The sequence below is a fragment of the Sus scrofa genome, chromosome 16 (assembly GCF_000003025.6).
Source record: "Sus scrofa isolate TJ Tabasco breed Duroc chromosome 16, Sscrofa11.1, whole genome shotgun sequence".
Lineage (NCBI taxonomy): Eukaryota > Metazoa > Chordata > Mammalia > Artiodactyla > Suidae > Sus > Sus scrofa.
This window is the reverse complement of record NC_010458.4, coordinates 43,891,991-43,905,932: the sequence shown is the minus strand read 5'-3', so window position 1 is coordinate 43,905,932 and position 13,942 is coordinate 43,891,991. Positions and strand designations below refer to the sequence as shown.

Below are 13,942 nucleotides of genomic sequence, written 5' to 3'. Positions count from 1 at the left end.
TCTCTTCATTATTTTATTACAGTTTTCTTTAGAAATTAGGTCACTTTTATAATGCTGCTGCCTCAGTACATGTAAAGTAAGCAGGAAAGTGCTGTGTCTCTATCAACTTGGCTTTTGCCACAACATCTGAAAGAACAAAATGAGACAGCACAGTATGTAGGACATTCTGTTTAGAAGTTGGTCTGTGATTCCGTTAAGTGAAACTCAGAGTTTAGATTTTGTTCATTTCACTTTTGAAAACTAAATCATTGAAAAGAATCCTTTGCAATGATTGTTTCTCTTATATAAGAGTGGAATTTAGTTTTTGGAAAAGGTTTGAAGAAACCATCCAGGTATTTCATCATTGTATGATAGTGTGATATTTTGCTTAAATGAAGACCTTAAAATGGAGCTTAATCATTTTTTTTTTTTTTTTTGGTTAGTTTATTCTGATAGCTGTGCCTAGCCAAAAGTGATTTGGAGATTAAAGGGTTGACAGTATCCACAATAGAAAATGTAATAGTAACAGATACTGAATCAAGTCCTGTTTTAATCTTGCTCAATCAATTCAAGCTTGTGAATTTAGGATAAGGAAATGACAATGTATGCACACATCTACTTATCCAAAAGGAACCCTGATTTTCTTTAGTTATTTGGCTTAATGTAGAATCCCTATGATCACATTTCTTAAGCTTTTTTTTTTAATCTGCCTTGAGTTCTTTATTATTCTTCCATGAAAAGAAAACAAAAAAGTATCGCCATGATAAGGTGTTGCTTTTTTATCCAAATTCAGAATCCAGAGAGCCTTTTCTAATCATATTTCATCTTTTCTCTCACTAATTAGGACTCCAGTGTACTTCTTGGCTTAGCCTGTAGTTTAGACCAAATGCCCAAGTTTAGGGGCTCTTGCCACATCTGGATTGGTCAAAATTTAGTACAGACTGATTTGCTTACAGGATGCTGAGAGTCGGTAATGGGGAACTCCTTTTCCTCGTCTCTTATTTCTTCAGTTCATGTGGCAGCAAGTTAAATCCTATAAGCACACTTGCTTTGGGATAAAGCAAGATTCCTTGCACTTTTTTTCCTTGGAGTTTTTCCTGAAGTGGCTCAGGCTTGGAGGAAAATAAGGCAGAAACATAGTATGGCAGATAGAGTACAGAGTGAATTTGATGTGAGGTAAAAATGAGAAAGTCATGAGAAAGAAAGGGATGCAGTGTGAAATTTGTGAGGATTGTCATGGCATGATGCTGAAAAATGATGTTTAAAGATGAGATGTGAGGAGTTCCAGTCATGGCTCAGTGGTATCAAAACCAATTGGTATCCATGAGGACATGGGTTCCATCCCTAGCCTTGCTCAGTAGGTTAAGGATATGGCATTGATATGAGCTGTGGTGTAGGTCGCAGATGCCACTTAGATCCTGTGTTTCTTAGGCCAGCAGCTGCAACTCTGAATCAGCCCCTAGCCTAGGAACTTCCATATGCCATGAGTGCAGCTCTAAAAAGACTAAATAAATAAATAAAAGATGTGAGAAGATTAAGGGATATACACTGAAGCTAAAATGAGCTAGTTCATACTTGGCCTAATTTCAGAAGTCATGGTTTAAGTGTAACATAGCTTGACTTAGATAACTCATCAAAATTCTTTTTTTTTTTTTTTTTTTTTTGCCATTTTTTGGGCCGCTCCTGCGGCATATGGAGGTTCCCGGGCTAGGGGTCCAATCGGAGCTGTAGCTGCCAGCCTACGCCAGAGCCACAGCAACGCAGGATCCGAGCCGCATCTGCGACCTACACCACAGCTCACAGCAACGCCAGAACCTTGACCCACTGAGCAAGGGCAGGGATCGAACCCGCAACCTCATGGTTCCTAGTCGGATTCGTTAACCACTGCGCCACGACGGGAACTCCCCAAAATTCTTATCTTCTGTAGAAATATGGTACAGACAACAAAGAGATATTTGTGGGAAAGCAGCAGAAATTTATGCATAAAAAAGGAAAAATAGTTATGAGAGAATGGATGTAATACGAAATAACACAAAAAAAGACATTTAAAAAGCAAAATATGAAAGAATAATTTTATAAAAATATGTAAGTAAGAGTTCCCGCTGTGGCACATTGGGTTAATGATCCATTGTTGTCTCTGTGGCAGTGCAGGTTCTATTCCTGGCCTGGCATGTGGGTTAAGGATCTGGCATAGGTTGAGCTGCGGCGCAGATTTGATCCCTGGGCGGGAATTTCCATATGCCACAGGTGTGGCATTTTTAAAAAAGGGTTCAGTCTTTTTAACTTTTATTTTTTTATTCTCACTTTAGAATTTTGAATATTTTTGATTTTAGGGATTAGTTTACAAGGATATTATAACTTAAAATAAATGTCCACATTGATACTGATTTTGCACTTTAAATGTACTAAATATTAAAATATGCAACATTATTTTATGGATTCCATCTTTTATATTGCAGTACAGCATTACAATAAGTATCTAACCAACATTAGAAAAGCTTTCTATTGAACTGTTTCTTTAGCTGTTTATAAAATATTTGTGTTTTAACCACATTAAATTGCTGGTGTACTACTAGGAAAACTCTGTGATATCAGTTTTATTTCCATTGCTGTATTGCTTTTTTTTTTTTTTTGTCTAAGCAAGAACCTGTGTTAGAGTTGAAGGAATTCCAAATATTGCTTAAAGCTCAGAAGTGTAAAATATAGTCTGAGGCTAATGAGAAAATATTCCAGTAGATCCAAAAGATAGTGGGAATGAAAAGCCACCCATTTGCTTTTTGCAGAAGCAGTAGCAATCTGCAGACAGGCTATTGTAGCTTCAAAACAGTATGGTAGATGGTTTTATGGAACTTGCAATTACAAAAATCCACTTTAACCTTTCTTTCTTACTGGCAGGTGTCCCATTGGCTTGCAGCCAGAGGCTGTGAGTGTAGTGCAGCCGGCATGTCCCCTAGAGTGCTGAAAATGCCGACACTCCAGCTGGCTGCTTATAATTGCACTGATTGTGGTCTGACAACCAGAGCTCCATGGCAGAAATGTGATAATATACGAAAATATTTTACAAATTTGATCAGATTACAAATTTCATTTCTCTTTTTTCTCCTCTATAGATATGATATCTGCACTTATAAAAATAAGCCCTGTGGAACACTGGGTAAGTTTTTTTTTATAAAGGAAGGATAGTTCAGATTATCTTTTTGGTCCAATGACTTCACTCTTCGTCATTATTAATTAGGTAATGTTACTTTCTGGCATGTCTGAAATTATTCCTGTAAAGTATTAAACCTGAACTTTGTGGATGTCACTTAACTAGGAAACAAGTAGAATGGTGATTAAAAACAACTTAGAAGATTATTTGAAATCTTCAAACAGTAATGGTAAAAGTTACTACTCATTTTCGTATAACCCATCTCTGTAATATATTTTCCAAAAATACTATGCAGTTTGAGACCAAATTAAAGTAATCAGCAACTTCACATCTCAGTCTAGGAAAGGAAAGAAAAAAAAAAACTTGGGGGATACATGGAGAGGCATTACAAACAGTACTTTTTTGGGTCCAATTTTGTGGAAGATTATAGTCCCATAATTTAAGATATTATTGGAAAAGTTTATTACCTAAACAGAAGAAAAGCAATTTGTAAAGTACTACAGCCAAAGGTAGAGAGAGAAGAAAGAATTATCTTTCTTGTGATTCCCAAATATCATTTTTAAAAATGCAATTCTGTACTATTATAGAATTTTTAAAAATCACATTTTCCTGAAGAGCATAACTTCATACTTGTTAAAAGTTAACTGCAAATACAAATAGGGGGAAATTGTAGCTTTTGAGGTGACTAAATTGTTAAGCAACTAGATTTATCTTAAGAAATGGGAGTTTGTTTTCTTCCATGATTTTTTTTCAGTGTCAGAGAGACTTTTTACAGACTCACAAGTTAAGCAACTGAAGGTGAATTCTCTAGGTTCTGTAACAAGTTTCACTTTTCTTATCTGTAAAGGAATAGTTATGAAATCTGTTCCTATGCATCTCATGAGAATTTTGGGAAGATCAAATTTCAAGTAGAGGTGGGAGAAAAGATGTTACCCAACTTTCTGGGGAGTTCAGTGAAACATCTCTTCAGAAATTAAATTTTTTTTTTTAATGATTTTACCTGGCTTCCCAAGCTTCTCCTTTCCACTTCCCTCAGGATTTATGGCTAAGAAGAAATACTCATCTGCCAATGACAAATAAGGTGTAAAGGTTTGCTAGTTACAAAGCATATAACCCAGGAGTTCCTGCTATGGCTCAGCGGTAATGAACCCTAACTAGTATCCATGAGGACACGGGTTCAATCCGTTGGCCTTGCTTAGTGGGTTAAGCAAGTGTTGCTGTGAGCTGTGGTGTAGGTTGCACACCCAGGTTGGATCCCGAGTTGCTGTGGCTGTGGCGTAGGCCAGCAGTTATAGCTCTAATTCGACCCCTAGCCTGGGCACTTCCACATGCTGCAGGTGCAGCCTTAAAATGACAGAAGAAAAAGCATAACCCAAGAAAGAGCTCTTTGCCAAGAGGGCTCACATCAAAAAGATTTTTTCATTATGTTTTAGTTAACAAGACCAACAGTAATCCAACGGAAGGGAACATGAACTGGAAACCAACCCACAGCTGGCTTTGGCAGTTTCAGTGTATTACCTTTTACAGTTCATTTAGCTCTTTGTTTCTCATCTGCCCTTATGCTGCAGGGATATTATTAAAGTCATTTAAGGAAATATAAAGGCATCACTAAAGAATACTATAAAAATGAACCTATATCATTATTTAATGTAGAAATTATCTCTACTGTTTAACTTATTCGCTCTATTATTATTTTTTTTTTTTTTTTTTTTTTTTTTTTTTTTTTTTTTGTTGTTGTTGTTGTTGTTGTTATTGTTGCTATTTCTTGGGCCACTCCCGAGGCATATGGAGGTTCCCAGGCTAGGGGTTGAATCGGAGCTGTAGCCACCGGCCTACGCCAGAGCCACAGCAACGCGGGATCCGAGCCGAGTCTGCAACCTACACCACAGCTCACGGCAACTCCGGATCGTTAACCCACTGAGCAAGGGCAGGGATCGAACCCGCGACCTCATGGTTCCTAGTCGGATTCGTTAACCACTGCGCCACGACGGGAACTCCTATTATTGTTCAAATAATATAAGCACTAAGTGCTTAATTTTAGGTACAATATTCACTACACCTCAAAGAAGTTACAAGCTTGGTTTATATTTTCTAGTGTATATTTTAAGGAAATATATAGAGAGAGCTATACATATATGTATAGATCTATACATATTCTGTTTTGTTTTTTGAAGGTAGTTTATTTATACTGAGATGTGTTCTTCATTGGGACATTAGTAATAACACTGCTTAGTACTTGTGTCATCATTCTCGCCAAACTAGATTTGAGGTATTTTCCTATCCTACTTCTCCTTTTATTTTTTTCTAAATAATGTTTCAATTTTGATAGTTTATTAATTTCCAGAATCATGTCAATATATTGTCAAGCCTCATGTAAATTATTTTTCAAATTATAAACCTTTTTAAATTATTTTTTACTATCTCATAGTGAAAACTGAATAAACTACATTATATATACCTGTGTTGACTTTCATATGAGGAAAATATATTATTAGCACAGAATTGATCAGATTTTGGGAGTTCCCTTTGTGGCTCAGTACTTAAAGAACCTGACCAGTATCCATGAGGACATGGGTTTGATCCCTGGCCTCGTTCAGTTGGTTAGGGATCTGCTGTTGCCGTGGTGTAGGCTGCAGACATGGCTCAGATCCCGAGTTGCTGTGCCTCTGGCATAGGCCAGAGGCTATAGTTCCAATTGGACCCCCTAGCCTGGGAACCTCCATATGCCGCAGATGTGGTCCTAAAAAAGACAAAAAGACCCCCCCCCAAAAAAAATGACATATAAAAAAATTAAAAATAAATAAAAATTAAAAGATTGATCAGGTTTTTCCTTTTTAAGTGGTCCCTCTGGGTAACTTTCATATTGGTTTCCATGCTGGTTCTTGCATACGCTCTTACTTAGTGCTTCTTGTGACCAACTGTAATATGGCTAAGTAAGTTTAAGAGTGCAAACTGTGGCCATCAAACTGAGGAAATCTAAATGACCTGAATAGTAATCAAACCTCTATTAACACAGTCACACATAACAACTTTGACAGCTTCAATTTTACAGGAATACAAAAAATGATGGGGAGTTGTGAAAAACACATTAGCATCTCAAGTATTCTTTTAGCTAAGGTTTACCTTGTATTTTCAATAAGTAGTGGTTATTTAAGTTGTTTTTTTTTAGTGAAGGTAACAGTTTTATATCAGATGCAGAGGTAAATCTGTGCTTCCAAATCTTGGGGAATTATTAAGAATTCTCAATTAAAAATAGGGCCACATGGGGAGTTCCCGTTGTGGTTCAGTGGTTAACAAATCTGACTGGGAACCATGAGGTTATGAGTTCGATCCCTGGCCTCGCTCAGTGGGTTAAGGGTCCAGCATTGTCGTGAGCTGTGGTGTGGGTCGCAGACGGGGCTCGGATCTGACATTGCTGTGGCTCTGGTGTAGGCCAGTGGCTACAGCTCCAGTTGGATTCCTAGCCTGGGAACCTCCATATGCCGCAGGCACGGCCCTAGAAAAGACAAAAAAAAAGACCAAAAAAAAAAAAAAAAAAAAGTAGGGCCATATGGCACATAACAAACAACAAAAAGCTAACCTATGGAATGCTATATTTTCGGAAACATAAGAAATGTAAATTTAACATTAATTATTCTTAGTAATTATTTTTAAACCAAATTTCATGAAGCTCAAATCAGAAACAGTATTCAAACAGAGTGGCCTTGTTCTTCCCATATCATCACCCACATTGAACCCAATAGCTTAAAGCCAGAAAATGTACTGCATACTTTTTGCATTTTCCCTCTGTCATTTCTTCTCTCAGTGGATTTTAGAAGACATATTTATTGAATATTTTTGATTAGCCAAAACAAGAAATTTAGTCATCTTTTTACTTCTGCCTCTTTTTACCTCCTCTTCTTCAGGTCCCAAGACTACTAAGTGAATGGAAGGGCACAGCAAGGGTATCACTAGTATTTACAATAATTCTTTGAGACAGAAATCAACTCCTTTCCCAATTCCTGCCCCTCCCACGTAAAACACTATGAAAAACAACTAATGTATACAGTGAAACACAATTTCTGGAGCTTTATTTTGTCAGTAAAAATATGAGTTGAATAGATTTTATTGCTTCAAATTACTGTACCTAGGACATTGTAGCTATCACAGAATATTGTTCATTGCCTTCAATAAATATTACTTGAATTGGATTGAAATCACTTTTGGTGGGAAAGTAATTATTAAGTGATGATAGCAGACTACTAACATATAAAATAATTTTCCCATTTTTCCTTCCATTTCTTCTAATTAACTTTAGAACATATTGGTGTTAAATATGATTTGGCTTCTGGTTCCTTATATCACATGACATTTTATCTTTTGTATAAAAATTCTTTTTTCTCAGCACTATTTTAATTTTATATACTAATTCACAGAACATGACATTCATTTGGAAGTAAATACTAAAACTTTTACATAGTAAAATTCTCAAGGGAAGAATACCTTGAGTAACGTATTTCACTAGAATCTGTGAATTAACACCATGGTTCTTGCTTTATTACTAAAACTCTAATGCATTTAATGGGGATGGGAGAGGAGAGAACCACACTGAATGTGTGAATGACGTTCTGGCCATTCAAATACTTAAAGAATGGTTGCATCACTAGCAGGACTAATTTCAGAAGATAAAAAAAAAGCAAAAACTTCCCATCTTTACTGTTCTTTTTTTCTTTTTTTTTTTTTCATCTTTTTTTTTTTTTAATGTCACTTTAAAAAAGCATTTGGGATTCCCTTTTTCTGGTAACTAAAAAGTTGCTTGTATATTTTTATGAACCCACTAAACTTAAACAGATCTCTTTAGAAAAATAATGTGGATATATTTTGCTTTCTACAGACTGAAGAATGTTAAAATAGAAATGCTTTCTTGAATTCCCTCTTCTGGCTCAAGTTACTAGGTGGTCCCAAGTTACCAGAAGTAAAATTTATAAATCTAACCCCTAGTCTAGACATTTTCCAGCACTGACTGCAGTTCAAAAAATATTAATGTCTAGCCGGCAAAGTGAAACTCCCCCCAGTGATTTTGCAAATGACTAGAAAGTTAACCTTTTGCCAACTGCTCCTTCTGTGCATGGAGGTTATTAAAAAGAATCCAGGCATTTATAAGTATGGGCTTTTTAAGACTGAAACACCTTGGCTTGACCCTTTGTGTCTCCTTCTGTTTATTCAGGCTTGGCCTCTGTGGCTGGAATGTGTGAGCCTGAAAGGAGCTGCAGCATTAATGAAGACATTGGCCTGGGTTCAGCTTTTACCATTGCACATGAGATTGGTCACAAGTGAGTGAGTTTAAGAAAATCAAAATAAATTTTAGAACTCCACTCTTTTGAGCAACTCATAACTACTGTGTGGCACGCCTGTGCTCAACTGTATTTTACTGCTTTTCTGTCTGATTTCAATAGAGAATGTTATCATTTAAGGTATTTGGATAAATCATCCTAAGAACTAGAGACTTGTTAAATAATTTTTCTGATTCAGTGATTAGTGTCCTCAGAGTGGTTGAATGTACCACACTTAAGTTTTGTTATATACATTTGATGTAATTTAGCTTTATCGTGGTCAACTCAACACCCAGTTTCTCAAAGTCAGACTGTTTAAATAGATCTTTCTTTTCCTCAAGTGATAATACATATATATACATATATATATTTAAAATCATCACTGATGCCATTACCATGAAATATACTTTGAGTTTTCACTCTTCATATAGCTGTGAGTATGCCTTTTCTAGGTTTATGTAATCTTTGTTCTACGTCTTGTATTTTGAGGATATTTGTGTGTCAGTGAAAAAAAAAAAAACAAAAACAAACCCTGGTATTACAAGAGTAGTGAAATACCATCTTCATTCACTACTTTTTAGGAGTATCTGGAGTTTTAATATCTGTTTTAAGTAAATCTGTGCCCAAAACTTCCAGTGATATCCCCTCCCCTAACCCACTGCCCAATAACAATAAAACACTTACTTTCTTCATTTCAAACAACAAGCAATAGTAAATGTAAAATTTTGCTTACATGGGGGGGGGAGAGAAGTTTGAAAACTTTAAAAGGATATTTAAACATTTTTAACTAAAACAAGCAGCCTGTTTGCAAAAATTTCTGATGTTTATATAATTTAAATATATATAAACATTTTTTGGTAGAGAAATGAATGGGGGAGATAGGAAGAAATAAACATGAATGTTTATTTCTTTATTATATATTTGCCTCAGAGGTCATTCCTGAGATAAATCTGTATTTCAGCTTTTACTTTGTTCAAAGTGGAGAGTAAAATTGGTTCAGTATACTGTATTATTTTGAAATTTTCCTTTTAAATTTTACCAAATTTGTATTGATTTATGTATGAATTCAAGTAACCAAGTTTCAAACCTGACTTAATTCAGATACAAGGAAGAGTCAGCATTACACTTTTAATGAAGTCCTAAAAATATTGATATTCAAGTTTCCATTGCAATTAACAGCAGGGGAACAAAAGGGAAAAGCCCTCTTAACCAGGCAGTTTATCTTCAACCTACTTAAAAACCTGACTCATTAATGACTGTCATAATCTTATGTGACCAGACTGAATTTAATAGGTTCTGTTAGATTCAATTAAATTGAAAAGTCCGGACAAGTAACATGCAGCAGATGAATAATGTGTGTATGAGAGCACTAATACCTCATGCAGCCACAAGTTAGTCAGTGTCAACATGTGCATTTTAAGTCCCATTCTTATATGTTCTTAAATAGCCAAGGTGAGGGTTTAATCTCTCTTTGTATCTTTTATTAAGATTCTAACTGAGCTACTCTCAAGGTTCCTAGATTATTTTGTTGACCTTATGGATAATTCCTTTTAATTCTTCCTAAGATGAATGGTTTGTAGAAGAAATTTAAAAGAAAAGTAGGATATGCCTTTTAAAATTTATGTGCCTAGAAGTAATTTTATTTCATAGCTAATCCTTATTTGATGATGTGAATGTTAAAAATGGGGGGAAGAGTTTCCATCATGTCTCATCCTCCATGAGGACACAGGTTCGATCCCTGGCATTGCTCAGTGGGTTAAGGATGCGGTGTGGCCATGAGCTCTGGTATAGGCTACAGGCGCAGCTTGGATCTGGCATTGCTGTGGCTGTGGCATAGGCCAGAGGATACAGCTCTGATTCGACTCCTAGTCTGGGAACCTCTGTATGCTGCAGGTACAGGCCTAAACAAGACAAAAAAAAAAAAAAAAAAAAAAAAAAGAAAGAAAAAGAAAAAAAGAAAAAAAAAAAGGGGAGGGAGGGAATCCACAAAATGCTTTTGTATTGAGCTAGAAGAAATGCTTCAATTCAAAAATATTATTTGAAACCCTAAAATTTAGCTTTCTTTCTATGTTGATTACTATGACACTACCCCATATCCACTTTTCCTCAAATAACTACATAGGATATGTTTAACATACTGTCTTATTCATGGATGAAAATCCTTTTAGGTGCTTTTAAGTTCTTAAAGTTCAGCTTTAAGGAATTTAGCAAGTCAACTCTGGTACAAGTCATGTCATCATTAAAATATTGTGCTCTCTATTCTTCTTAATACAATAGTCATGGTAAATATGTCAAGTATACTTTTCATCTAGAGTATGATGTAGTCTATACTCTATGGAATATAAGAGTTCCCGTCATGGAAACGAATCCAACTAGGAACCATGAGGTTGCAAGTTCGATCCCTGGCCTTGCTCAGTGGGTTAAGAATCCGGCATTGCCATGAGATGAGGTGTAGGTAGCAGACGCGGCTTGGATCTGGTGTTGCTGTGGCTGTTACATAGGCTGGCAGCTGTATTTCCGATTCGACCGCTAGCCTAGGAACCTCCATATGCTGCAGGTGCGGCCCTAATACAAACAAAAAGAATTAAGGCAAAAGTTCCTATAGCTCTTACCATTTAGTAGAATGAATGTTAAATGATGTAGTGATATCTGCAGATTTGTCATAGTGAAGAATATTTGCCACAAATTAGTGAAAAGTGCCTCTATTAAGTTACTAGATTGTGAAATTTTATACCTATATTTAGGTTGTACAGAATATGATTTTGTACCCAATGTATACTTATATAGGCATATAATATCCATTTTAAACAGCAATGGATAAATTTTTTCTTTATCTAGGCCTTAGTGACCACTTTTACTTCTGTTTATCCCTTTGTGAAAACAAGAAATTAGTTTCCCTGTCAAATGAAAAACTGAGATTTATGCTATATTTAAGTAATATGTCTCCTTTAATGTAGGCTATAAGCTATCAACACTTAATGAAACCTTATGAGAAAGACTGTTCTTTGAAGTTTTAAAATTAATTATTTAGTTACCATAGGTTTCAGAAGTTGAAAAAAATATAATGCTGAAGAAGGGCCACAAGAATTAAACCAGGCATCTAGTATATTGAGAAAGCTATCCAATGTTGTTACACTGTATCAAAAAAAATTTTTAAGAGAGATCTTAAAAAAAAACCCTCTATTTTGGAGATGCACATTGAAATATACATGACTGAAGTGGCAGGACATCTATTTGCTTTTAAAAGAAAGGAGGAAAAAAGAGAAACATAAAGCAAGAATAATAACATTTTATAATCTTGATGACATGTGAATGGGAGTTCGTTATTGTTGCCGAAATTTAACTTCTGTCCACCTGTGCTGAATACAAATGGGGAGACAGAGTTTTGGGTGAAGGAGAAAAAGATAGTTTTATTGCTTTGGCAGGCAAAGGGGGCCACAGCAGGCCTTAAAGACTGTGCCCCCCTTTGGGAAGAATTGCGGGGAGTATTATAGTAAAAGGGAAAAAAAAAAAAACAGGTTTTCAGATAGGAATCAGAATTGGGGCTTACATGCATTCTTCTTCCTTTGGGGGAATTTTAGTCATCAAAACTGATATCAGGAGATCTCCTGAAGAGATCTTGGCATGATCATGATGATGGTATTCTGGGTTATTGCCTAGAATAACAGTACTTGCGAAAAGGGCATATTGATCAGAGATTAGAACAAACTAGGATAGTTCTTGGAAAACATCATGTGCTAATAATCTTATCCTATAGGCAGTTGTGCCCAGGATGCCTAATCTTTAGTTTACCATTAATTGTGTTTAGGGTAAAATTAAGCCGTGGAGGAAGATAAGGAAGGACTCAATTTTAAAGTATTCATTTCTAAAAGAAGCAAGTTTCCTTTTAGGTGTATAAGATGCCTGTATTATTATGTTTATCCCTTGAGGGGGAACCAGGATTCTATCCCAAGGCTGTACTATTGTTTATTGACTATTCCTCCCTTGTCTTCTCATCCCCTTCATTCCCTGATCAGTGACTGTCTGAACCTGTAACCTAGGAACTCAGGGAAGGTCATGCCGGCTGAATGAGGTCCATTTCCTAAGAAATGGAGGACACAGAAAGGCTTTTGTGTCCAGGAGCCCCACAGGGCCCTGCTCTTTACATTATGCTACTCTCTCTACTTATTTTTTTTTCTCATGAAAAAATAACAGGTTCTATGATCATAAATCTTTTAGATTTGACCTAACTCATTAACTAATAGTAATTGAGTAAACTATAACTGACTTTGAAAGAATTGAAAGAAGTGTTATATTGAAAGATTATATTGAAAGCTGCAGAGTATATCAGTCTTGCTTTTGGAAATCAATATCAATTTTTGGTCACATAATAGGGTATGCTTTTTATAGAAGATTGGTTAGGAGATGAATTTTTTAAAAAGGAGAAATGTGCCAAGACTTCAGGATAAAATTGTAAATTCGGTTGCTTATGTCAGGAAGCTCTTATTATTGTTTCTTTATCCAAACTTCCCCTCTCCTGCTGCACATACCTAAGTGTCTTTAAATGCTGTGTTTTCTTGATAGAATGCTTATAATAAGCATCCACTAAGGTAGTTGGCACTTTGATGGCTTTGTCTAGTTTTGGTATCAAAATATTGTTAGTCTTATGAAATGAGTTGTGTTCTATTCTCTTTAAGTGTTTGCTTTCCCACGGGTATGTTTAAAAACATTTAGGTATGATTTACATGTGATAAATAAGCACCCATCTTGTGTACAATTTGGTGAATTTTCACAAATGTAGCTACCATCTCAGTCAAGATATCAACATTTACATTACCTGAAAAAGTCCTTTTGTTCCCTTTTACAGTCTCCAGACCCCTCCCCCTTTCCTTGGCCACAGGCTACCACAGATCTACTTTCTAACTTTTAGATTAAACTTGTCCTTTCTAGAGTTTCATTTAAGTGGACTCATATAATGAGTATTCTTGTGTCTAGCTTCCTTCCCTCAGAATAATGGTTTTGAGATTCATTCTTATTGTGTGTTATCAATAGTTCTTTTTGTTTGTTTGTTTGTTCTGAAGAGCATTCCATATCATAGTAGCACACATCACACATTTTAGATGGTTTCTATTTGGGGCTATTATGAATAGTTCTTTGAACAGCCATGCAAAAGAACTTGTATGAACATATGCTTTCATTTCTTGTGGGTAGTTCTGCTGGGAATATGGTATGTGTAAGTTTCTCTTTATAATGAATAAACTGTTTTTCAAAGTGTCTACCAATGTAAAAGTATATACCATTTTACATTCCCACTAGAAATATCTGAGAGTTCCAGTTACTTCAGATTCTTGCCAACATCTATGATTATAAGTCTTTTTAACCTAGCCATTATTATACATTTTAGTGGTAACTCATTATGACTTTAATTAGTGGGTTATCTTTAGTGGGTTTTCTGATAAATAATGTAACAACAACATCCCTAGCAAGGGATGATGAACGTCTTTTCATGTGCTTATTTGTTATT

General features: G+C 35.6%; 1 protein-coding gene across 1 annotated transcript in view; it reads left to right on the top strand.

Moving 5' to 3' along the window:
- The window catches only part of ADAMTS6 (ADAM metallopeptidase with thrombospondin type 1 motif 6), a 308,302-nt gene that overhangs the window by 104,888 nt on the left and 189,472 nt on the right, over window positions 1-13,942 (top strand). The window contains exons 7-8 of the mRNA XM_021076778.1: window positions 3,090-3,133; window positions 8,334-8,439. Of these exons, the coding sequence (XP_020932437.1) occupies window positions 3,090-3,133; window positions 8,334-8,439 (150 nt within the window). The remainder of the gene's footprint in view (window positions 1-3,089; window positions 3,134-8,333; window positions 8,440-13,942) is intronic.